This window comes from Thalia democratica, chromosome 5, assembly GCF_965202585.1.
Source record: "Thalia democratica chromosome 5, ktThaDemo2.hap1.1, whole genome shotgun sequence".
NCBI lineage: Eukaryota > Metazoa > Chordata > Thaliacea > Salpida > Salpidae > Thalia > Thalia democratica.
This window is the reverse complement of record NC_139169.1, coordinates 58852436-58877843: the sequence shown is the minus strand read 5'-3', so window position 1 is coordinate 58877843 and position 25408 is coordinate 58852436. Positions and strand designations below refer to the sequence as shown.

Below are 25408 nucleotides of genomic sequence, written 5' to 3'. Positions count from 1 at the left end.
AACTAAACCTCAACTTAGTAATATTAATATTTTTAGATTTTTTAAAACAGTTTAAAAATAAGCTTTTTAATATATATTAAAGGCATATTTCAACCAAGAGTTGTAGAAAAGTAGTACAAATGTTACATTTTTGCAGTCAAACTTCTCAAAGGAGAACATAAATTTAACCTTTTTTTTTATTCAAGGCATTTTTATTTTTAAACTACGAAATTTTAAAAAGATTTTACAATTTAAAATTTCTGTTTTGTTTTTTAAGTTTTATAAAAACATTTTGTTCATAAAGTTTAAAATGTAAAAAAGAGATTAAAAACAACACATTTTGTTCAAAAACAGTTCTAAAAGAATTTTTTAGAAAGTTATAAATAATTAAAGTTCTATAGTTTACAACATTTTTGATATACTTTCTAAACTTATACCCATTGCCGAAAACTTTCTCTGGAAACGTGAAAACCACGCCTTTAACAAAATAAACATTATGTGAATTAATTTTAGTCGGCTATTTTTTAAAATAAATGAATCAGAAAATTCTTCCTAAATATCCGCATGTTACATATTGTCTTGGATAGGGTGGGTCATATTCAACTGTTCTTATGCTAATTTTTTTAAAAAATGTTTTGATAATTAGTGAAAATATTTAAACAAAACTGATTGAAAGCTATCTGTAATGAAACTGCAAGTTAAAAATTCTTCTACAAGCCTTTTCTTTTTGACTATCTATAAAAGTTGTAACAAAAAAAAATTTAAGAATGGATATATAAGTTTTTTGTTTGGAAGAGTTTTAAAAGCTGGAACTAATGAAGTAAACCACATAGATGTTTATAAGCCAAAAATGTCTATGGTTACACTGATTTTGCCTTATATAGGTGCAAAGTCAATTCAATTTGTATATGTATTAAGAAAATAACAGAGAAAGTTTAATATGCAGCCAAAACTGGACTGATTTTCACTTCTAACTCAGTACATAGTCCAATCAGGTAAAGATAATAAACTCACGATTATAGTAGTTTTGTTGTTAACAATTTTAAACTTTAAAAGCTCAAATAGTTAAACCTCCATAAATTTAGTAAAGAGAACATTTTCAGAAATCTGTTTTAAACCATTTTAATAACCGACCAAGTCCATTGGTATTACAGCTTACAATACAATGAATAGCAGCGCACTTGATTAAGAATCCAGATTGTACAAAGAGTTACAGTTTTACAAATTTCAGAAAACTTTCTATGGTTTTGATCTGGCTAAAATTAAAGTTATACAATGTACATATTAGCTTCCAACTTTATGCAAACAAAAAGAATTCGACTAATCGGTTTCCTTATTTAGTTGAGTCATTTTGTTTTAAAAATATTTACGTTAATTATTTTTTTACGTTTGATTAAACTTATTTATGTCCTTGATTGTATAAAATACTATATAATTTAAAAATTATTTATTATTACATTTGTAGTACATGCTAATATAAATTTTTGAAATATATTTGTGTTGGGTAGATAAAGTTTGTTTTATTATATTATACCAGAAATAATACTGTTTAAATAAAAAGTGTCCAGTAAAACAAATAAGTTCGCATTGTAACATTCATAAAAAATAACATATAACTTTATATTAAGAGTTTTGTAGAAAACGTAAATAAACAAAAATTAGTCTAATTTTGTTCTATTCGATACTTAAGCTTAAAAAGTTTAATTCGTAGCTTGTAACTGATTTCGAATGTTTGTAGCTCGTAGTATTACGTTTCAGCAAAAATAATTTCAAATATTTCTACATTGGTTTATAACAACATTTAAAATGATCAAAGTTTATTACATGTTTTTAAGTATAATAACAACAAAAATTTTCAAAATAAAAAGTTCAAGAAAGTTGAGTAAAAATAGATAACAACGCAACATTGAAAAATTAGTTTGAAATAAACCTACATAAAAATATAAAAGTATGTACTTATCAAAACAACTTAAAAATAAAGAATTCTATCATCGTCAGATTTTACATACAGTGTATATCTTTGTCCAAAAAATTAAAAACAGCACCACAATTTACATATCATTGTGACTATCTATTATTCATATATTTAACATAAAAAACAGCTAACTAATGTTTAAGATAAACTTATACATATTATGAAATTAGAACAAAAACTATTTTTAGAAACTTGCTTTTTAAATTTCTATTGCAAAATTTTTTGAAGTTAAACATTAAAACATAACTTAGTACTTATGTTATTTGAAAATATTTTAAGAATTAAATGTTTAACTTATTTTTTTATGTGTAGTTATGTGCTTACTGTAAAACTAATGCTTTTTTTAAACTTTATAACAAATACTTGGAAGAAACAAAGCTTCCAGTTATCTATTTATAAATGCAAAAAATATTAAAAACTTTATTTTACGATAAAAATGTTTTTGAAATTTCAAATGATAATAATGCAATATCTTAACACTTTATGAAAAAGTTTTATCAATTTAAATAACACATTATTCGTAATTTTACATGAAAAAAAAAAATAAGTGTATTGGTTAATTTGAGTATCTAATACACCTGGATTATAATTATCATCATCTACTTAGTTTTCACAAAAAATAGAATTTTTGTGCTGTTAAAATTCACATAGAAAACAGTGCTAAACTAATTAAAGAATAATATAAAAAAGTCTTTTTAAAAATACATGCTGAAGAAGCTTGAGAGGAAAGTAAAAATAATAATTGCACTTTATTTTGCACAACTTGGCTCGACCAAAATTTAAACTAGCAGTGATTTAAATCTATTCGATTTTTAAAACAAAATGGTCCATCTGCGGTAGTACTTTTTTGGAATTTTTACTTATTATTATCATTTTGTCTACGCATATAAAAAACAGTTAGGCTACAGCAGTACGGTAACAACATTTAAACCCCTGTCTCTAAACTTTTTTTTTTCGTATAAACCCAATTTAAACTATCCGCCACGATATAATAATTAAACAACAACTTGAAGTTTAATTAAACTAAAAAAAACATAAACCTAACTTTACCCAATAAAAATTTAGAAGTACTACTGGAGCTGACAGACAAAATAAAAGTTTTAAACTCCAATATTCTTTTTTTCGTCGGGGCTGAACTGCAGTATGGTTGCTATGGCGACGGCCATCCTCTTCTTAGCAGTTTGTTCCCTGCTGACCAGGTACTGGTAAACGACGTTTTTCAAATACTCAACGTTGGCTCCCTCCCGTGACCTGAATGTAAATTTATTAAACAGAATATAGAAAAAGTTTTGCAAGACTTTTATTTTTTCAAGCTTACTTATGAAATTTTTTTTCTAATCTAGGAATTTATCAAATTATTAAAGACATTGAAAAATTAAACAAAGTTACTTGAATCGTTGTTGATCGTCAATTTTGAACTGAAGTTGTTGCATTTTATTTTCATAAGAATCAGTCCTGCAAAAATTATGAGAATTAGTTAAAACTAGTTGAAGAGATTTCAATAAGATAAAAAAATATTTAAAATACTTCTGGTACTAAAATTTTAACTTTGCGCTTAATAGTTATCAATTAAACACCATTAAAGTTTAGAAAATTTTCTGTGTTATATTGTTCGAGTACTATTAGAACAACAGTTTAAGTACGTATACAGCTGTAAATTTCTATAATTTTTGAAATAAATAAAACAAAACCAACTTAAACATGAGTTTGTCTTGTGCAGTTCTCAATTGATTCTCCAAATTTTTCTTGTCTCTGCGCAAACTGTTGATGATCAGTTCTTTTCTCGCCAGTTGTTCCGCGTTGTGCAGCAGTTTCACCTCGCCCTTCTGTTGCAACATTTGTATGAGAAACAGAATTTATAACAATTCATCATGATATAATTTAAAATACAATTGCGAGAAATAAATTGAGTTTACCTGTTGTAATTTCGCACTTCTGATTTAATATTAATTTATGTCAGAAATAAAGCTTGCTCCTATGTTATAGCTGTTATTTGCTAATTTCATAATAGTTCAAACATTATGATATAATTAAGGACTTAAAATGCAAGTACGAGAAATTATCCAAATTTTCATGTAGTAACTTTGATATTTTAATACATATTAAAAACTAAAAACCTTATAAAGTTATCTTAGGAAATGTTTAAAATTTCAAGTATGTATCAAGTTTTAATTTCTCAGTAAAGAACTATTTCAACAAAAATATAATCTATACTCTTACCATACAAAAACCAATATTTTTATTAAAAAACACAAATAAAACATAATATAAACTTTTTGCAGCATGAAACTGAGGTTGTCTTCGGTGTTCAGCATGTCGACAGATCCGCTTGAACGCAGTTTGGAGAAACTCGCTGTTGAAGAAGTTTCTCCTTGATCTATTATTGACAATGAGTCACTGTTAAAATAAAAGAATTATTAAAAAAAAACAGCAATGGTTAAGAGAGAAAACATTTTTTTAATTGTTTAGATGCTAAGAAAAATATGCATAAATAATTAAAAGGCTTACAGTACTAGTGGCAGGATACATTGTGTTAACTGATTATATCACACTTAAATTATTTATATTTTTTGTAACTTTGTAATTTAGTGATTGATGGTAATTAAGTCATAAAATCATTAGTCCTATTTTTGGCTGAAACAGTTTTTGTTTTCTTTAGAATCAAAAACAAACTGTTTTATATTCAGTTAGTTTTTGTTTAGTTAAACAACATTTAGTAATTAAATTTATAGAGTGTTCAAGGTACTCATTTAAAATTAAGTTTATAAAAAAGCTACAAAAGTTTATATAAATAGGTTATTGTTCTGCATTTTTTATACCGTTTTGGTCCATATTATATTATACTATTATATTGTTTATTGTGCAATATAAAAAAAAAATCAATTATTAAAAAGATTTACTATAGGGATATTCAAAATTAAAACAAGTAAAATTATAAAACATTATGTACAAACATGTAGAGTATCTTAAACAATTAATACATATTTTTAGGGTAGCCACTGGTTTTTGAATTTTCTTCTTGATTTTCTGATTTTATTTCAGAATTTCTAAAGGATAATTTTTCTGGTCCTTTATTAGTAGAAAGTTATATTTCAAATCAAAAAAGGTTTTAAACAGTTTTTATAACTTATATAAAAATTTGAGGTCCAAAAAAAAAAGCATCAACAAAGTAACTAAAGATGTATTAAAAATCCATTTTATTTTAATTAGTAATTCTGCGATTATTTGTATAATTGTGTTCTTTGCTGTCATTTACATTCGTTTTAATCAACTATTTTGTGAGTTTTCAAGTTGTTTTTATAGGGAATTAATATTTCTTTTTAATTACTATCTAAAAGTTGCTAAATAAATTTGTAAATGTGTAATAATGCTATATTATATAATTAGAGTTATTTATTGCAAAAAATTAGTATTTTGTAACATAAAAAGGTATATTAATATATGATCAAATAACTTTAGCATTCTCAGGTAGTACTACTATTAAAGATTATCATAACTTGCATTGACTACTATACTATTTTATAGTTCACAATTATAACAAACAGTTTGACTTTTTTTTGATGTTAGACATAGACAAAATATTAATTAATTCAAGACTGTTGCATCATTTTTGTTATTGATTTTCTTAATAAAAAAAAAATTAAGGTTTTTCAAAATAAATAAATTTAAAATATTTTTCAGCTTCTTTCAAGATTACAAGTTCAACGGCCGACTTAATTTTACAACAATGATGGCATTTAAACTTTTTTATAAACTATATTTAATCTAAATACATATTAAACATACAGAAGGCAATACCGACTTACAATTAAACACTGTGACACACTAAAGAAGGTGCTAAAATAAAATTTTTACTTTCGTAGATATACTAACTTTCTTCAATCTTAACATTTACATTTTTTTGAACTGTTCCTTTTTTAATCTCAAGGAAAATGCCTACTTTGCTTTACATGGCGAAACTTGTCAATCAGTAAACTCATACACTCATATATGTTAAATAACTTCGCAAAAGAATACAAATTGATATTCTCAACACAAAACACCTCGTGGGAAATATTCCCAATCTTCCCTTCAGTATTTTTATTTCCTTATCCTTGTCCAAAACGATGGCCACCGTTCTGTCCCTCTGTTTTTTGATTTCCCCCTCCATCTCGCTCATCCTCATGCTCAGCTCGTCCTTTAACTTCTGCACTTTTCTCTCGTTCATCCTCTCGTACTCCTCTATTTGCAGTTTCTGCTGTTCCGACTGGTAAAAAATTATAGAAACAATTGATAGGTATAGAATAATAAAATTGTTTCGTTTTTTTTTCTGCAACCTTTGTAAGTGGTTTATAACATTTAATTAGTATAGAATTTAGTACGGACCTTTATTGAGTGCTCTGTGCATTTGATTAGAGGGGTCGACAGCCTTTTACAAGTCGCAGGCTAACTTTCCTAAACAAAGTTGCTTGCGGGCTGCACTGTATAAAAAATGTCTTATGCGGGCCGTAGTTATTTTAAAATATTTGTGGTTATATATACATAAATACATATTCTCAAACCGAATTTTTACAATAGATCAAGAGTAAATAGAAATTAATAAATTTCAGCCTAATTTTAATATTTTTACTCTTTTTTTTTTTGTATTTCAAAAGAAACTTTTGAGCTAAGTACCTCGTGGGCCGCAGTATGCGGCCCCTGGATTAGATGATATTAAAAACAATGTTGTAATTTCTAACAAAATTATACATGTTAAACATTCTCACCGATTTGTCAATTGCTGCTTGCAGCTCAGAGCACCTCTCGCGCAGCTTACTGATGACGTCTTGCGCTTCGTTCAACTTCGCCGACGTCTGTTCCAGCTGCCTGTTGTCGTGGTAACCGGTCTTGATGCTGTTCAGCAAACTGCTTGTCTGCAATAAATTAAAAAAAAATTAAAAACTTCAAAAAATCAACAAGGCTTTTATTTATACTCAAATGCTATGCTTGAAATACTTTAAAATGCGTCGTCAGCAAGCAAATAAAATAAGTGAAAGAACATAAATTTTATGTATAAAACAAAAAAAGAGTTTGAACGAAAATAATATATTACCTAAAAAATTATATTTAAAATAAAATATGTTTTAAATTAGATGTACAAGCAATAAGGTGTTTCTAATTGGTTCTTAAGAATTTTAGACGATTCTTTCATTTGTAAAACATTTAACAAGTTTTCTTCAAAAACACATAAATTTATTTAAACAGCGACATGTCTAATTGGTGACAACCCTGATTTAACTGATTTTCTCAAAAGCATTATGAAGCTTTGAAAAACTATTTTATATAACTGTTTATGTTAAAACAACTTTAAATATATGGGAGTAAAATATTTAGAGAAACTTTAAATCATCAAAAGCAATACAAAATTTAATGCAAACTACAACAATTGTGCGTAAATTAACCTTTTGTTTTTCTATTTCTTCTTTCAAAACAACAACTTGCTGCTGGAGACTCAGATAAGCTTCTTTATAATCGTCTTCTAGCACTGAATAAAATTTGTTGTTTTTTAATGAATAATTTAAAGTAATGTGATTAAAAAACAAAAAATAAATACATAATTTAACATAGTAATATGCTTTGATTTTTAGAAAACAAATAAAGAGATCTCAACTTCTAGAAGAGAAATAATGAATTTATTCTTTCAAGGCTTTATTTTACAAATAAGTTTCAGTCAAAGACCTCGTCAGTACTTAAATAAATCTAAAAAGATATGTAACAGTCATGGAAAGTAACATTTAAACAATTAAATAAAAACAAACTTATACTCAAAATGTTTAATTAAAACAAAACAAAATTTAAAATTAAGATTGAATTTATAGTACAGTTTAAATTTTTGTTAAGTTTCAAAATCAATATAACAACAAGAATAATAATAAAAGCTGTTGAATTCAGGATTGTAGAGCAATAATATATGCATAAAATGCATCTCAATTTAAAGCTCTCTTAGTACCATTAACTACATTTTTACTTAAGCAATTTTTACTTTGAAAATTAACAAAAATAAAAAAGAAAGCTTCTATCATTATTCTTGTTGTTATACTGATTTTGAAACTTACTTAAACTTTAAACTTCACCATAAATTCAACCTTAATATTAAAATTCAATTTGTTTAGTTTTTAAGTAAAAATTTTGAGTAAAAATTTGTTTTTATTTAAGGCCATAGGGGGGTAGAAGCCATTTTTTGACCAAAAATAACAAATAGACTTATATTATAGTAAATTTCATAATCTTTCAGATGCTTTTTTTAGATTTTAAAAATATTAAGTAACTTTTTTTTTATGACCGGTTATATAAAGGGTTGTCTTTATAAAGGGTATATAAAGGGTAACTTTAAAGCCGTTTTTCTCGAGTTTTTAAAAACGGGCTTTAAAATCTATCTTCTCCTTCATTTTTCAAGCAATCTTCTTCAAATTTTCAGGAAATGTTCCTTACATTATGAGAAAAAAACGATATATTTGGGAATTTTAATAATTTAAAAAAATAAAAATTTTATGACAAAAATTAAAAAAAAAAAGTGATTTTTTATCAAAAAAAATTTTTTTTTTTCAAAAAAAAAGGTATTTTTACTTGAATTTTTTTTAAGTCACAAATAAAGTTTTTTTGTTATTGTATAAAGAATAGACTGTGAAAGTTTGAAGAAGATTGCTTAAAAAATGAAGGAGGAGATAGATTTTGAATGCATTAGTCTTTTTTCGCCGTTTTAGTTTTTCCTTCACCATAAGGAACCTGTTATGCGGCCCGACTTTGGCCAGTCATATCTCAAAAAACTAATTCGAATTTTTAAAAACGGTAAAAAGCAACTTGAAGCTTAGTAAAAACTCTATAAAATAAGATCAACTTGTAAAAAACATGGCCTACCCCCCTATGGCCTTAATTGTTTAAATGCTACTTTCCATGACTGTTACATATCTTTTTAGTTTTATTTAAGCACTGACGAGGTCTTTGACCGAAATTTAGTTTGTAAAATAAAGTCTTGAAAGAATAAATTCATAGTAATATTATAGCTACTATTGATAATCAGCTTTTTCAAATACTGGTTATTGGTAGCCAATCAAAAACTTCAATTGAAAAAAAACAAACATTTTTTGAAAAAAAATTTTGACCATGTTAACAAGGAAATATATAATTCATTCCATTTGTTTTTAGATATCAAGTTACTTGTGTTAAAGCCTCAAGTTAACTTTAGAATTCAGTACTAAACCTTAATTTTATTAAAATTTAATTAGAAGCATCAATATTTAACAGGAACGATGAATATTGTATCGCAAGTTTACACATAATAATTTTCAAATTAACTTAACACTTTTATTACTTATGGTTAAATTGTTATAAGAGTAAAAGAACTATTAAAATTATTGTTTTGTAATACATTCAACTAAACAAATTAAAAATATTTTGATTAATGTATATAAATAAATTTTAGAAAGTTTTTCCAAAGTTTTATTATTGTAAACGTTAAAAATATTAAACTAAAAATTTTGAATAATAACTCTGACAGAAAGAAAAAAAGAACAATTGTATATCATAACTGGCAATATCCTATCCAACAGTACTTATTTTGAAAACTAATTTAAAAAAGTATTGAGAATTATAAACACAAAATTAATTTGATAAAATCTGAAATAAATCACAACCATTATTTTAATTTAATCCACAACTGATTACAGTAAAACCTTATACTTAAAATATTTGTATGTTTATTTTACGTTTTACCTGAAACATACTTTGCAAAGGAAGTAAAAAAATAATATACTTTAAAAAAACTAACACTGATTGTTTGAGTTCACTTGTTTGCTTTTATTTTCTACCTCAAGTTGATTTAGACTTGAGTTTTTACACTCGGCAACCAACAACTTTTCTTTGAGATTTCTGTAGATAAGATTTTTTGAAACTTATAAAAAAAATTCATGTGTCATAACTTTTACATCTTTGTCTAACTTGACACTTTCAAATATTAAAATTATGAAACTACTATAAAAAAGTACGATCATAAATTTTAACAAATATAAGCTTTTTTTTCAATATTTTAATTCTTAAATTTTTTTATAGAATAACTATTTAAGTAAACTAGAAAATATAGTTAAGAAAACCCTCATAAACAAAATAAAACATTTTAAGAAAGTTATTTAATCCAACAAAAATTACTTACTGTATTTCCAGTAAATTGTGTTCCCTCATACGTTCCTGGTATCCCAACTTCTCGCCGATCAGCAGCAGTCGGCTCTCCAAGTCGCTTATTCGCGCCTGATCGTTTCTGTTTCGCTCCACGCTCGTCTTGCTCGTTTTATCCGCATGTTGGCGCGCTTGCTCCACTTCAAACTGCTTGCTCAGCTGAAAACGTGTTTTGTAATCATCACGTTATATTGTATCATTACATAAAAATAAAAAAAAAGTACTTATATGGGACACAGAAGTATTAAGTATTTCGACTGGAAAAATTGTGATCTACCACGTCTAGCAAGATCTTTATTTGAAAAATAAATCCGGTGGGTCACTAGTTTTTGCAGATCATACAACTAAAAACCAATAAAGTAGTGGCTTTTACACAAAAACGGATTCCAACGTATATTTTGGACGGTTGCTAATTTGTGGGTAAGGTAAATAACCATTACTGAAAACGACTGAGAAGAAGCTTATCATAAACTTAAGAAACTAACTAAAGTTAAGAGTTTTTGAACTTAAAATAACCGTGCTTTTACCAAAAAGCAATTTAAAATCAAGTTTATAGACTACTTTATTTATCACAAAACTTTTATTTTTTATACATTTTACAATTCAAAAACTATAATTTTTTACTAAAAAATACGTTAAGCTCGAAGAACCACACAAATGCTTAATTTATTATTAAAAAATTTTAGACACAATTTAAGGTTTAAGTAGAATATTATAGTATTTCAAAATTATTTTATACTCTCGTAACCTTATTTACGATATAATGGTAGTATGTGCTAAATTTAAATTAATGTTTCCTTTACCGGTAAAACTATTTAAACTGATTAAACTAAATAATAGTTAAGATTTTTATGTGATGTAGGGGTAAAACAAAGATAACAAAATTTACAGTAGGTCATTCAGTTAATATTATTGTTTAAATTCTTTTCAAAGACTTTAAAAGCTATTTAAACAGAATTCAAGCTATATTTATATTTGGCAACTATAATTTATTTACTAAAGCAAGCAATTACAGTAAAATGATGAAAAAGGTATATTACAAAAATTTTAATTTTTCAAGCTTAATTTTTGGTAAATTAACTAACTTCGAGGTCTTGTACTTGTTTCTTTAAAATTTCAATTTCAGGCGGTGGAATTTTTGCTTCACTTTCTTTCAAATCGATTATACTTTGAAGTTCACAAACTTTTATTTGCAAACCTTCCACTTCTTTGATATTTTCACTATGGGAAGCTAACTGACGTTCTTGACTTTTTTTTGTTTTCTTTAATTCTTTAACCTTTAAAAACATTGAGATAAATACCATGTTCATTAAGTAAATATCTAAAAAAAACCATTATAGCTAATAATTTATATCACTTTGGCGGACCTTATATGCATAAACAATAATAACACTTACAAAAATGTTAACAGTTTTATTTAAAATACTGTAAAAATATACTTTATGTACAGTCATAAAATTTTTGTAAAATGTTTTTATTAAAGCTTCTAAAAATGAAAGTAGATATAAAATCAAAAATTTTTCTTTATAAACTGTAAAGATTTTTGAATAAACTTAATATTTTTTTAGTGTTTGTTGTAATTAAATTAAAATAATTTTAAAGCAATTTATAAAAACTAAGTAGCTTTTGAAGATTTAAACCAAAAATAATTTCTTTTAAGTTATGTATTTTTTCAAAAAAAAAACAATTTAAGTTTTTTAGTAAAGCACAAAACTTATGCACTCAACAAAAACTTCACTAATAAACATTAAACTCTATAGGTTAAAAATCCAAACAATACTTTTAATGTTTCATATAATATTAAAAAACAAAACAAAACTTAACGACTTTAATCAAGTTGGGTAAAGCTTAAATAAATAGTTTTAGCTTGAGTTTTTTTATTCTGTGATAAATTGTCTGAAAAGAATTAGAATTTTTTTTGTGGTTAAAGATGTTTATTAACAAACTTCAAAATGTTGTTAAGTTTTATACACAAAACTATGAAAATGTTCAATCTATTAAAACTTTACTTTTGTTTGAGCAAACTTGTTCTGCTTCTTTAAAAATTATACGTTTTGATTATTACAACTAAAAAATTAAATAATTTATATTGATATTAATGAATTAAGTTATAGATTACATTCTATTATATTTCATAAAGTTATAAAAAACTATTTCGGAGAAAAAAAGTGAATTTTAGATTCATTAGACAGAAGCAAACGGTTTATGGGCTATTTCTAATTAGTTATACCCGTATAAAGGGTTTCCGTTTTGATGTATAAAATTCTTTTGATTAAATGTATTGTGTGTATACATAAAGCAGTTCATGATAAAAATGTTTAAAGTGCTAAACTTATGGTTTAAGAGAAAAAATCGAGTGCTTTTAAAGACTTTATCAATTTCATAAAGGAAAATCAAGGATTGTGATATTGTGAATGTTACATAACATTTTTTTGGTTTTAATACAGATTCTATTCGTATCACTTATTCTGAGATACTACTAAAAAAAAGCTTTCTAAAAACATAAAATTTGGATAAAAATTTGAAGCACAAAGAATTTAACAAAAACATATAGATAAAAAAATGCAAAAGGTGAGGTAACGTTAGAATTTTTCTTTAACTTTTTATTTATGAACTTTTATTTAGATGATGTTAAATAATAATAAAACATTAAACACTTCGCTCAAGTCTAACTTGAGATTGCAGAGAAACAGTTTTGGATCGTTCATCATTCAACATCTTCTGAATTTCTCTCAGCATTATCGAGTGCGAGGTCTGCTCGTTTTCCAGTTCCTTGTGCTTCACACTTGCATCTTCTTTAAACTGCATGTTTAAAAAAAACTTTAATACCCGACACATTTTTGAAATTTTTTATTTACCATATTTATAGTAACTTGATTTAATTTTTTCAAAATATGTCACAAAAACTATAATTTGTTGAAGCTTTTCACAAATAAAACGTTGTATTTTTTTTTCACGACTTTAATAAAATACAAACTAAACTAATAATATTAAGGAAATAAGTTATATTTTTCAATAGAGTCAGTATATCAATATGCTAAGGTATGAAAATTAGAAAATTTATATAATTTGTGTAGGTGTTTAAAAGGTAACTTCAACAAATTTGTTAAAGAAAAAACATAAAATTTAAAAATCAGTTGGAAGTCCACAAAAGTAAAAAAGTATATGTAAACTTACCAAAATTTTGAAAATACTATGAAAATATGTAAACGGAAAAAGCTAACAAGAAGTAATAAAAAATGGAAAGTAATAAAGTTTTACACCAAAATTAAATAAAATTAAGATGCTCTATAAAAAATTGTATTAACATTTTATTAATTATACAAACTTCTCAAAAATTCTATAGATATTTTAAGTTAAATTACACAACAGAAACCCTTAGAAAAATGCTTAAAATAGTTTTTAAAGTTCACTAACTTTAAAATAATTAAATGTAAACAAGCATAAGAATACAAACTTAATTAATTTACAAATGTATTAATATAGTAAAACTAAAATTTTGTAAAAACATTTTTATATTTACAAAGGGTCCACCTTGATTTCAAAAGTTGATCTTATTTTATAGATTTTTATCTGAGCTATCAGAAATTTTTAACCACTTAAAAAAATTCAAAGTATTTTTTGAGATATGAGAGATCAAAGTCGTTGACCTCAATAGGTTCCTAATGGGAGGCGCAAACTTAAAAAAGCTAAAAAAGACCATTTCACTAAAAATCTATCAACTCCTTCATTTTTTAAGCAATCTTCTTCAAATTTTCACAGCAAGTGTATTATTAAATTTAAAAAAGATTGAATGCAGGATTTTTTTAATTTTTAAAAATAGAATTTTTACTAAAAAAACCACCTATGTTTTTTTTTTATCTAAAATTTTTATTTTGAAATATTTTTAAAATTCTAACATTCAAAGTCTTATAAACTATAAAAGGAACGTTTCCTTAAAGCTTGAGGTCTCTAGCTCAAAAAACGAAGGAGAAGATAGATTTTTAGTAATTTTTTAAATTTTTGAGAAAAATTACCCCAAAAAATTTACGGTCTATACGTTTGTATTGGAAACTTTTTATAAAAATTACAATATCTTAAATGTTAAATAAGATTTTTTTCTTCTATAGAGACTGGCTTGTAGTTTGTACTTTATGCTTTCATATAAGATCCAATGTTATTTTTAGTAAAAAAAAATGTCGGACCCCCCCCCCCCTATGCCCTTAAATTTAGGCATACATAAGTTATTTTGGATCTAGAAAATGATAGATTTTTAATTAAATACTTTTTAAGAGGGGCTATTTAAGATTAATTTTTAAGAAGTTTTTTTATTGTTTTTAAAAATAAGTGAGCAACTCTTCTGTTATATATATTTTAATAAGTAACAAATGACCAACCATTTCTAACTGTTTTTCAGAACTTTCAAGTTTTTCCTTTAGAATTTGTTTTTCTTTCTTCCAGACTTGACTTTGGTCTTCATATCGTTGCTAATAAAATAATGCGTTTAGCAAGTAATTTAAAAATTAGAGATCTAATAATTCTCTTAATTAACCTTAAGATTTCGTTTTTCACTTTGATATGCGTTTACTATTTTAGTTTTTTCTTCTGAAAAAGTTGACATAGACTTTGTAAGAGTAAGAATTTGTGATTTTAAATGTTCCACTTCCGAATTATTTTTTACTTCATTTTCTGTCTCATCTTCTGCTAAAGTTTAAATAATTTAACATTCTATTTAAATATAAGCAAACCGATTTTTTTATACTTTTGTTAATATTTTAATTCTCATTAATCAACAACCATATCAGGTTTTATATCATCAAGATTTAGTCGTTACTAATTTTCAAAAACTTACTCAAAATAAAAAATAAATATCAATACGCCTTCATAAAATTGTTAAGTGAAAACTTGCACTTTTAACCTTTAGCAACTTGCAGCAAAAGACATTTTTATAACTATGTATTATAAACTTTCTTTATAACTATTAGCTAAATTTTAATAACCGTTTTAACAAAAATATTCAAAAAAAAATTCTAAAATTGATAAAAAAGTATTTGAAAAGAATGAACAGTTGATTACAATAGAAGGATGAAAAACTAAAATATCATAAACATTTTTCAAATTGCTTCAATTGACTGTAACGCAATACTACTAGTATAAGAATATTTATGAAATAATAGACCATTAAAGTGAAGACTTTAGCTGTTATGTAAATTTATAATGACTAATTTGCAATTTTGCTATCCGAAAATACTTTTAATTTTTTTGGTTTAACTTGAAGTCTGCAGATTTGCACGTAGTTTTATTTTGCACAGGTAATTATTTTCTCAATGATGACTCTTTAGCAAGATTGATTGATACTTGCACACACTGTAACTTTTGCACAAAGTATCACAATTGCAAAGTTACCTTGACTACTTAACCAATAACATACTTTCTACCTACCTCTAAAGTTTTGACATTCTTAAAATGTTATCTTACAAAAATAATACTAATACAACTAGGACGCATTCCCGTACTGTAGAACTTAAAATTTTCAAATTTAAAATGTTCAAAAAAGTATGCACAATTTAATTTAACAAAGTTTTTCTAATAAAAACATGAAAATAAAACAAAATTATACTACTTTAAACTATTCTTTTAATTTATTGAAAAATATAGGAAAACGTTCAAACTTTTATTACAAAGTAATATTTGATACAAGTGCATAAAGTTTTTTTTAAACCTTTTGTTATAGATGATGAAGGTGCGCATTCTTCCGTTTCATTAAGATCTATTAAATCTTCTTTTACGTCTGCTTCTTTCTGTTCAAGATACATTATTAAAAAACTGTAATAAATAATTTTTAATTGATTTATATCTAATCTCATTAATTGAGTATATTACTTCTAACACCTGAGTTTATTGACTAGAAAAAAAATAATCAAAAAATATATTTATCACGCACATTGTCACTGTCAGGTTCAGTTTTGGGTTCAGCTTTGGACGGTTCAGATGTCAGCACTTTAATGCTGCTTTCCAGAGCGTTCTTCTCGTTTTGTAAGCTTTTGTAAGCTTGAACCAGATCTAAAGTTATAACAATAATATATACCACTAACTGAAGAACAAGAAAAACAGTACAAACATTTCTGTTGTATAACTTTCTAATTGAACGGATATTTTTAAATGAAATCAGACTTAACTTAATTGAAATAGTATGGTTTTAGTTTTATATTTAACTTAATTTGAGCAAACAAACATCCAAATCTATCTTTTATTTTCAAAATTAAAACTACTGCTTATTTACAGTTGCAAAATTTTTTAATTTGACATAATCATTTAATTCTAAAACAAACTTAATTCCAAATAATTGTAAGATAGCATTAAAATAAAATCAAACAAATACTTAGAAAACAAAATATTTTTCTTGTTCTGAAATAAACTTATCAAAAAAATAAAAAAAAATTATCTATATCAAACCTAACCAATTTAGTACTAAGAATTTTAGACACCATAAAATCATTATTTCTACAATACAACTTTTTGAGCAGTCTAAGTTAAATTATATTAAAAGTTAACCTGCAAGTCTACTTTTGTATTTTATAATTCGTTCCTGCTGTTTATCAATCGTTTGCTGAAGTTCTTCATTTTTTCGGTTTATGTTAAAGTTTTTAAACATTTCAATTATTTTATTAAACTTTTACTACGACAATATTAATAAATAAAAAACAAAACTATTTCAGTTGTGCATACATTCTTTAAAATTAAGCTAAGAGAATACATATAATAACACAGGTTTATAAATTTTAAAAAAAAATGTTTTTTGTTAAAACTGAAATCATCAAAACAAAAAAGAACTTAATTTACTTTAAAGTAGTTTAACTTTTTTGGTATATAATGAAGAGTAATTCTTGCATCTACTAATCTCAAAGAAAAAAGTTCTTTTACTTTAATAAAGCATAGCAAACAAGTTCATAGTGTTATTTTTGAGCAGCCTGGGCAGCCTTGTGCTGCTCCATCACTTTGCTTTGCAGGATCTGCACGACAATCTGCTTCGTCTGGAACTTGTTCTGCATCACCGGCTGCAGCTTCTCCATCTGGTTCTTCAGGTAGTCCATCTTCCTGTTGAAGTATTCCTCCGCCTCCTTCTTGCTCTTCTCGGCAAAATACCCAGCGCCGATGTCAACCACCACCGTGGAGACGTCGTCCAGCTGTCCTTCAACGTATACGGACGAGTTCAGCGGGACCAGCAGGTCCTTACCCTTGTTTTCAGGTTTCAGTTCCGCTAAGCTGTTCTTGGACTCCCTGTAACGCTCCTGGGCCTTCTTCAGAGTCTGCATGGACCTTGTCAATACGTTGAGCTCCTGATCGAGTTGGTTGTGGAGGAGTTTCAGCTGCTCTACCGGCAGGGTCAGCAGGTTCACGCCCTGCGCGTCTCCCTTTTGCTTGTTGTCTGTTGCTGCTGACATTTTAATTAGTTTGTATGTTCTAAATGTGTTAAAGTAATTAGTTCATCTAGTAAAGTTAACAATATATAAAACATATTATTATTTAGCAGATGTATACGAACTTTTCAAAACTTTTGTGCACAAGATTACTAAACAAATATTTATCTAAACAAAAACTGCTGTTATAAAAAGGATATTTCTATAACAGTAAACAATATGCAAAAGTTTAATATGAAATATCTGACAGTATAAAAGGATTATGTTACAAAATAAAAGTTATTACAAAACGAGCTATTGTTTCAAATAAAATAACTTTTAATCATACTAGTGTACGTGCACAGTTACACATTTTGTAAAAACTGCATTCTAGAAATAGTTAAATTAATCAAACTTTATTAGCTTTCATTTGAAAACAATTTTCAAACTTGTAATAAAATACAACAATTATTTTAATTTAATAGTATTTTAATTTTTTCTAATTAATTAAAAAGAAGTTATTACATCTAAAAGACAAGTATTTGAAAAACTGTACAAAAAATATGATTTTTTAAAACAGCTTATAAATTTATATTAGTGCAAAACATCTGTAATATCATTAAAAACTAAGTAACAACTTAATAAAAGTATTTGATAAGAAACTAAACCATGATTAAATTTTGCTTTTTCAAATAAAAATACTTACTAAAAAACAACAACAAACAAATATATGACTTGCAAAGCTTAAATTTGATAGCTTATTATACGTGTAGTAAAAAGAATGATGCTCATTTTGATTCAGTTCACTATCAAAAAGAGATCCAAGATAAGCTAAATGAAAAATATTTACAAATATCCAAAACAAATTAAATAAGTTTGCTAAAACTGGTGTGTTTTTCCACTTGTTTTTAGACGCATCTCTAGAAGTTATAAAAATACAGTTAAACTTTTTGCTTAGTTTAAGTCTCAATGTTTCTTCCACGTAAGCATAAACAGCAAAAGAAACTAAAGTAACACTCAGATGAACACTGAGGCCATGGAGCATGGAACTGGCAACATAAACACAAAGCAGAGCAGGAAAAACACCCAAGTACCTGAACCTCTTAAAAACATAGTTTTTTAGCCACCAACTAGATTTGGTGTTCCAGTGAACAACAACTTGAGACATAGACAATGGCACTTCAACAGAAACTGGATGCACAATGTTATATTTGAGCCAATCTAACTTATTTTTATTACTTGTTTGTTCAGTTGCATTTGATTTTGGTTCTAAAGATTTTTCATAGCCAGAACCTGATACCTGCAGTGTCAAAACTGATAAGTAGCAAACGTAGTAGTGGCTAAAATGAAACGAAATTGCAGTTGTATATGCTTGCATCCATTTGCCAGACACTACTGGAAACAGAGATGGTGAATAAGGTTGGGAAATGTCAATAAACAGGTGCGATGCAACACAAGTAGATACACAAAGGCACAAAAGAGCATAAAATGCATTTTTAAGTATACTTTTAACCCAGTTACTACTGATTAAAAATGAATTGTTCACACTTTCAATAAAATCAGCTATACTAAACCAAGGACCAAAAACTAATGAGCCAGGGTGAAACGTGTAAGATATTAAAAGAAAAATGGAATGATTTAAATTATTATTGTTTTCTAAATCAAATGAGTATGATATCAACTTCATTGAAAGCAATAAAACTATTCCTCTTAACCTACTCCAGAAGAAAATGTTGCTAAAATGCACTTCTACAGTTAAAATCAAAACAATAGTAAACAAAGAAACATATTTACCTAAATCTAAAACTTTATAGTACAATAAAAGATTTACAAAAATGTAGTTTAGGAAAACTAAAATAAGTAGAATAAAAACAGATATGTACAAAATGTCATTAAAAAAACTACTTAAAGCTAGTGTACTTAATAAAACTGAAAATAAACTCAAAATAATTACATGATATAAATGATTAAAATAAAAGCTTTTCAATACTTTAACAAATATTTGATACAGTACACATGACAAAATCAACACATAGTTTTGAGAAAACCCTTGCACTAAAACAGATTTAAGGCAATTGCTGTAAATTGAATTAACTTCTTGATAAACATCAAAAGTATCCACTCTTGCTTGAGCAATTACCTCAGGAGGTAAGTTATTCAAAAATTCATAATCATCTTCATACAAAAGTTCATCATTGGTCAAAGCATAATCATAAAGTGTATCATCATCATTATACATCTAAGAATAAACTAGTAATTAACATACATTTTAATGATTTGTACAAACTATAATAGTTAGAATTTTCTTATTTGTGGATTTTTAATACTACCATGTGAATGTTAGAAAAACAGTAATAATAAAGTTACAAAACATAAAAAAGTTTTAAAAATGTTGTAAGCTAAAGTAAGATAAATTTGTTTCTTAAATCAAGCTCAAATACCTAAATGCATCAAAATAATAACTTATAGACTTATAAAACATAATTTATAAAAAAGATAATAAAGACTAAGGTGAGATCTGAGTTTTATCTTTTGAGTTTTTAATTGTTTATTTGATAAAGCCTTATACTAGTCCTGGACATGACGTTAAACTGTTTTGGTGTATGACTTGATAACCGAAAGGTTTTTTTGTGCATCAGGTCCTTGGTAAACAGCTTTTTTAAAAGTTTTATTTTATGTAGTTTTTACTAAGCTACAAGATGCTTATTAAAATTTTTTAAACTCAAAATAGTTTTTGAGATATAGCAGGTCAAAGTTGGAGGCAACAGTAGGATCCTTATGGAGGAGCAAACTAAAACGGCAAATTACTAGAAATCCCTAAAAATATCTCCTCTTACGTTTTTAAAAAAACTACCTCAAATTTTTAGGAAATGTTCCTTGCAATATTTAGAAAATTCTGTCAGAAAAGAACTTTTTTAAATTTAAAAATAAAAAATCTTATAGAAACAATAAACAAAAAACTTTTTTTTTTTTGTTTATATTTTATATAAAACTTTTATTTTTTAATTTTTTTTAAATTCTTTCCGACACAATTTTCTAAATATATCAAGGAACATTTCCTGAAAGTTTGAGGTAGTTATCTCAAAAAATGTAGGAGAAGATAGATTTTTAGTGAAGTAGTCTATTTTTGTCGTTTTAGTTTGCTCCTCCCATAAGGAACCTATTGCTGCCACCGACTTTGACCGGCTATATCTCAAAAATTATTTTGATTTTTTTAAATCTATAAAAAGAATCTTCTAGCTTAGTAAAAACTATGTAAAATAAGATCAAATTTCAAAAAAAAAGTCTTTATCCCCCCTATGCCCTTAAATTCAAAAAATAAATTACCTTCCCACTGCCTTAAAAGTGACAAGTGATAATTTTATATATAAGTCTGTTAATTTTGTGCAAATAAAATACTTTGACCCCTTAAATGTATTTAAGTTGTTGGTGTTTGTTTTTATAGTTCAAATGGTAAACAATTTCCTAGTAATTTGAATTTTAAGAATTTAGCTTTGAGAAAAAAAAATTATTCCTGGAATGTGGGTTAACTTCTGTTTAACTTTACCTTTGATCTTTTATTTTTCTTGTCTTTTGGAGAAATTTTTGTTATTTCTAATTCAAATTGTGGATGAAAAACTTATTTGGAGGGAATAATCAGTGCTTTTATTTTTACTGTGGTCTGTCTTTTCAGTCTCAAAAATACATCCTTTAAAAATGGAAAAACTATCTTAAAAATGTTTGTTTTCAAAAATCTTTTACACTTACAATAGTCAATGTTTTTAATCAAAAAACATGTTAAATGGTTTTGATTACTTTGTAGATTATGAATAGAAAGTTTATTTCAAATAAAAAAATTGGGAAAAGTATTATTTTAACTTAAAAGCTAGACTTTTTTTGATAAATTTCTTCTATTGAGCATAAGCCTCTTTTCAAAATTCTTTTACACATACAATAGTCAATGTTTTTAATCAAAAAACATGTTAAACGATTTTGATTGTTTTGTAGATTATGAATAAAAACTTTATTTTAAATTAAAAAGTTAGGAAAAGTATATTTTTTAACTTAAAAATTAGATTTTTTTTTTGATAAACTTCTTTAATTGAGCCTCTTATCAAAAATCTTTTATGCTTACAATTTTCAATTAAAAAAAAATAATAATTGTTCAACTTTTTTTATATTAATTTTTTTATACATCACTGTTACTCCTAACCCTTACTCTCAGTCAGTATCTTTTTGTATTAATAATTTTTATTTTCTATTTGTTATTTTCCATCTTTTACTTTTACTATCACAGTTACCCCTAACCCTTACCCTCAGTCCGTAACTTTTTTTTTTCATTTACTTATTTGTTACTTTGTTAAAGACGATCTATTCTTGTTTAGTTGTATGCTTTCTGCTATAATAAATAAATTTCATTTATTTGTAAATAATGAACTTTAAAGGTTGTCATTGTTTAAAATCACTCAAAAAAGACAACAGTAACTTTAGATTCAATTATTTTCCTCATCTTTAAAGCTAACTTAGAATTTTTAGTTCTAGATAACTCTCTTTTGCCTTTAACATAAAAAATCCATTGGATAGGGGTTTTAATTTAGTAGTGGTGCCCCTTTAAAAACTTAAAGCTTTTTTTAATTTTTTTATTTAAATTAGCTTTTCTCCAAAAATAAAATATGACTTTTTTTCAACTTACTTATTAAACTAAGTTTTCTATGATGGGAATTTTTTTTTTTTAATTATGTTTTTAAGATGTCCCCAAATATCCCCAAATAAAATTTTCCAAAATACTCAAAATTATCATGGATATAAATTTACATAAATCGAGGGATTTCTGGCTCAAGTGCTATAAATTTATGTAAAACTTGCAAAATTAATATTTTCTTAACCTAAAACTTAGTTAGATTGATAATAAAAATTATTTGAAAAGTATTAATTATACTTTTGCAGTAAAGCCATGATAAATTTGAATATTTTGGAATATTTTATCTGGAAATATTTAGCAATATCTTTAAAAAAACTAAAGGAAAAAAAATTCCATCATAAAAAACTTAGTTTAATAAGTAAGTTAAAGAAAAAAAATCTTATTTTATTTTTGGAGAAAAAGCTAAAATAAGTAAAAAAAAATTAAAAAACATCAAATTTTTAAAGGGGCCCCACTACTAAATTCAAACCCCAACCCAATGGATTTTTTAATTTAAGGCAAAGGAGCATTCTCTAGAATAAAACAGAAAACAAAGTTAGCTTTAAAGATAAGGAAATGATTGGATCTTAAGTTTGGACACTTTTTAAAAATTGCAAAAAAAGCTATTCGAGCCAAAGTAACCCTCGTTCAAAAAGTTGCAAAAATTTGCATATTTGAGGATGGATTTTTAAGGCTGAAAAGACCTTGGGTATATATTTTTAAACACAAGTTTAAGAAAACTAATGATCTGTTTATTTGTTATTATTTGTTTGATAAGCTTGTTTATAACCTTATATAACTATGTCACAATCAATTAAAATTTTAAGGGCAAAGGAGGGGTCCATCTTGATTTTTACAAGTTGATCTTATTTTATATAGTTTTATCTGAGGTATCAGACATTTTAGGCCGCTTGAAAAAATTCAAAGTATTTTTTGAGATATGAGGACTTAAAGTCAGTAACCTCAATAGGTTCATAATGGAAGGCACAAACTAAAAACGCAAAAAAAGATTATTTTCTAAAACTTTATCTCCTCCTTTATTTTTTGAGCAATCTTTTTCAAATTTTCACAGAAAGTGTTTTATTAAATTTTAAAGAGATTGAATGCAGGATTTTTTTTATTTGGAAAAATAAAATTTTTACTAAAAAAACCATCTACTTTACTGTTTTTTATCTAAAATTTTTATATTTTAATATTTTTCAAAACGATTCTATAGTTGGCTCCATATTCGAAGGCTAAGATTCATATTCATCACTATTTGAAATATTTCTATTTTTACTGATAGTATCCTTTTAATATTTCGTACAGCTAATCTAATAAACCTTTTTTCTTTGGATTATAAGTTTCAAAAAATAAAAACAATTATTGACGTTATAATTGGCTGTTTAAGATGAAAATGTTGTATAACCATTATTTATTGTACTCTATTTGAAATATTTTTATTTTTACTGATAATATCCTTGTAATATTTCGTACAGCTAATCTAATAAACCTTTTTTCTTTGGATTATAAGTTTCAAAAAATAAAAACAATTATTGACGTCATAATCGGCTGTTTAAGATGAAAATGTTGTATAACCATTATTTATCGTACTCTATTTGAAATATTTTTATTTTTACTGATAATATCCTTGTAATATTTCGTACAGCTAATCTAATTAACCTTTTTTCTTTGGATTATAAGTTTCAAAAAATAAAAACAATTATTGACGTCATAATCGGCTGTTTAAGATGAAAATGTTGTATAACCATTATTTATCGTTTTTATTATCAACAATTGTTTTCATTTTTTGAAACTTATAATCCAAAGAAAAGAGGTTTATTAGCTGGTTGAAATATTACAAGGATATTATCAGTTAAAATAAAAATATTTCAAATAGTGTACGATAAATAATGATTATAGAACATTTTTGTCTTAAACAGCCAATTTTGACATCAATAATTGTTTTTATTTTTTGAAACTTATAATCCAAAGAAAAAAGGTTTATTAGATTAGCTGTACAAAATATTAAAAGGATACTATCAGTAAAAATAGAAATATTTCAAATAGTGTTGAATATGAATCTTAGCCTTTGAATATGGAGCCAACTATAGAATTGTTTTTTTAAATTCCAACATTCAAAGTCTTTAAAACTATAAAAGGAACGTTTCCTGAAAGTTTGAGGTCTCTAGCTCAAAAAATAAAGGAGAAGATAGGTTTTTAGTGATTTTTTAAATTTCGAAGAAAATTGACCACAAAATTTTTTTATAAAAATTACAATATCTCAAAAGTTAAATAAGATTTTTTAATTTTATAAAAATTGGCTTGTAGTTTGTTTTTCAAGCTTTAATATAGAATCCAATGTTATTTTTAGTTAAAAAAAATGTCAGAATCCCCCCCCCCCCTATGCCCTTAAATTTTTACAACTGACTTTAATCAATAATCATATTTTAAATCAAACATTTAAAAGGGCTTAACTAAGAAAAGTCAAAAAGCTAAAAGTGTTAAATAAGTTTTACAAAAATGCAACATGTTATAGTTTTATGTCTAATTGATTTTTTTAACTTCTTGACTTATGCAATAAAAAACATGTGCCTGCTCTGAATCAAACTAATTCATTATTTTTTAAAACTAGTATGGTAAATATATGTGATAACATTGATTTGCAAATTAGTAAATTGATGCAGGAAACTTTTTAGCATACCATACTTCAACTAAGGCTTTAAGTTTAAGTTTTATTTTAGTTTTAAGTTTAAATCATAGTTTTAATTGTAAAAGTTTAAAATTCACTATGTAGAACAAACCACATAAGTTTTTTTAATTGAAAATAAAAATTAATATCAAAATTTAAATACCATGCAAAACTCTTGTACAGTCTGAATGTTTATAACCATTTATTTAACAATGATTACAAAAAAAAATTGATTACAAAAATTTATTTCTTAACAAGGCCTCTTGACCTGACCATAGTCATTAAGTTTAATACTTTTCACTCTTACAGTCACTTGACGAAATAGCATCTTGTAAACCAAATTGAAGAGTAGACTACAATTTTCGATTTAAAGGTAGTTGAAAGAGACATTCAGCATTCACTAAATAACAGCTTTTCTAATGTTTTTCTTCCAAGACATGGATCAGCAGCCTTTTATGAGGAACGGGCTAGAATTACAGAATAAACTTCTTTACAGACTTAATTGAAAATAAAAACTTTTTTGAAAAACACATTACTTTAAAAATTTTGCATTT

The 25408-nt window shown here is 25.6% G+C and overlaps 2 protein-coding genes and 1 pseudogene across 3 annotated transcripts; all 3 read right to left on the bottom strand.

Annotated features, from left to right (window-relative positions):
* Positions 1-2276: 2276 nt before the first annotated feature.
* LOC145835451 (GRIP and coiled-coil domain-containing protein 1-like) lies at positions 2277-16797 on the bottom strand. Of its 2 annotated transcripts, none has more exons than XM_082943045.1 (16): positions 16679-16797; positions 16068-16186; positions 15846-15924; positions 14676-14827; positions 14521-14610; positions 12818-12946; positions 11230-11421; positions 10122-10303; positions 9741-9841; positions 7375-7457; positions 6700-6846; positions 5998-6200; positions 4228-4351; positions 3650-3780; positions 3344-3409; positions 2277-3205 (listed from the first exon to the last, which is right to left on the bottom strand). In XM_082943045.1, exons 1-16 carry the CDS (start codon positions 16776-16778, stop codon positions 3055-3057), a joined length of 2049 nt encoding a protein of 682 aa, XP_082799171.1. In that variant the 5' UTR covers positions 16779-16797; the 3' UTR covers positions 2277-3054. The 2 variants fall into 2 exon arrangements, with proteins under 2 accessions (XP_082799171.1, XP_082799173.1); XM_082943047.1 differs by having other exon boundaries at positions 14676-14824.
* A 6-nt stretch (positions 16798-16803) lies between these two features.
* On the bottom strand, positions 16804-17583 carry LOC145835452 (prefoldin subunit 5 pseudogene; annotated as a pseudogene).
* A 160-nt stretch (positions 17584-17743) lies between these two features.
* LOC145835568 (protein-serine O-palmitoleoyltransferase porcupine-like) lies at positions 17744-19342 on the bottom strand. Its single transcript, XM_082943224.1, has one exon. The coding sequence runs from the start codon at positions 19208-19210 to the stop codon at positions 18212-18214; it is 999 nt and encodes a 332-aa protein (XP_082799350.1). The 5' UTR covers positions 19211-19342; the 3' UTR covers positions 17744-18211.
* Positions 19343-25408: the final 6066 nt, after the last annotated feature.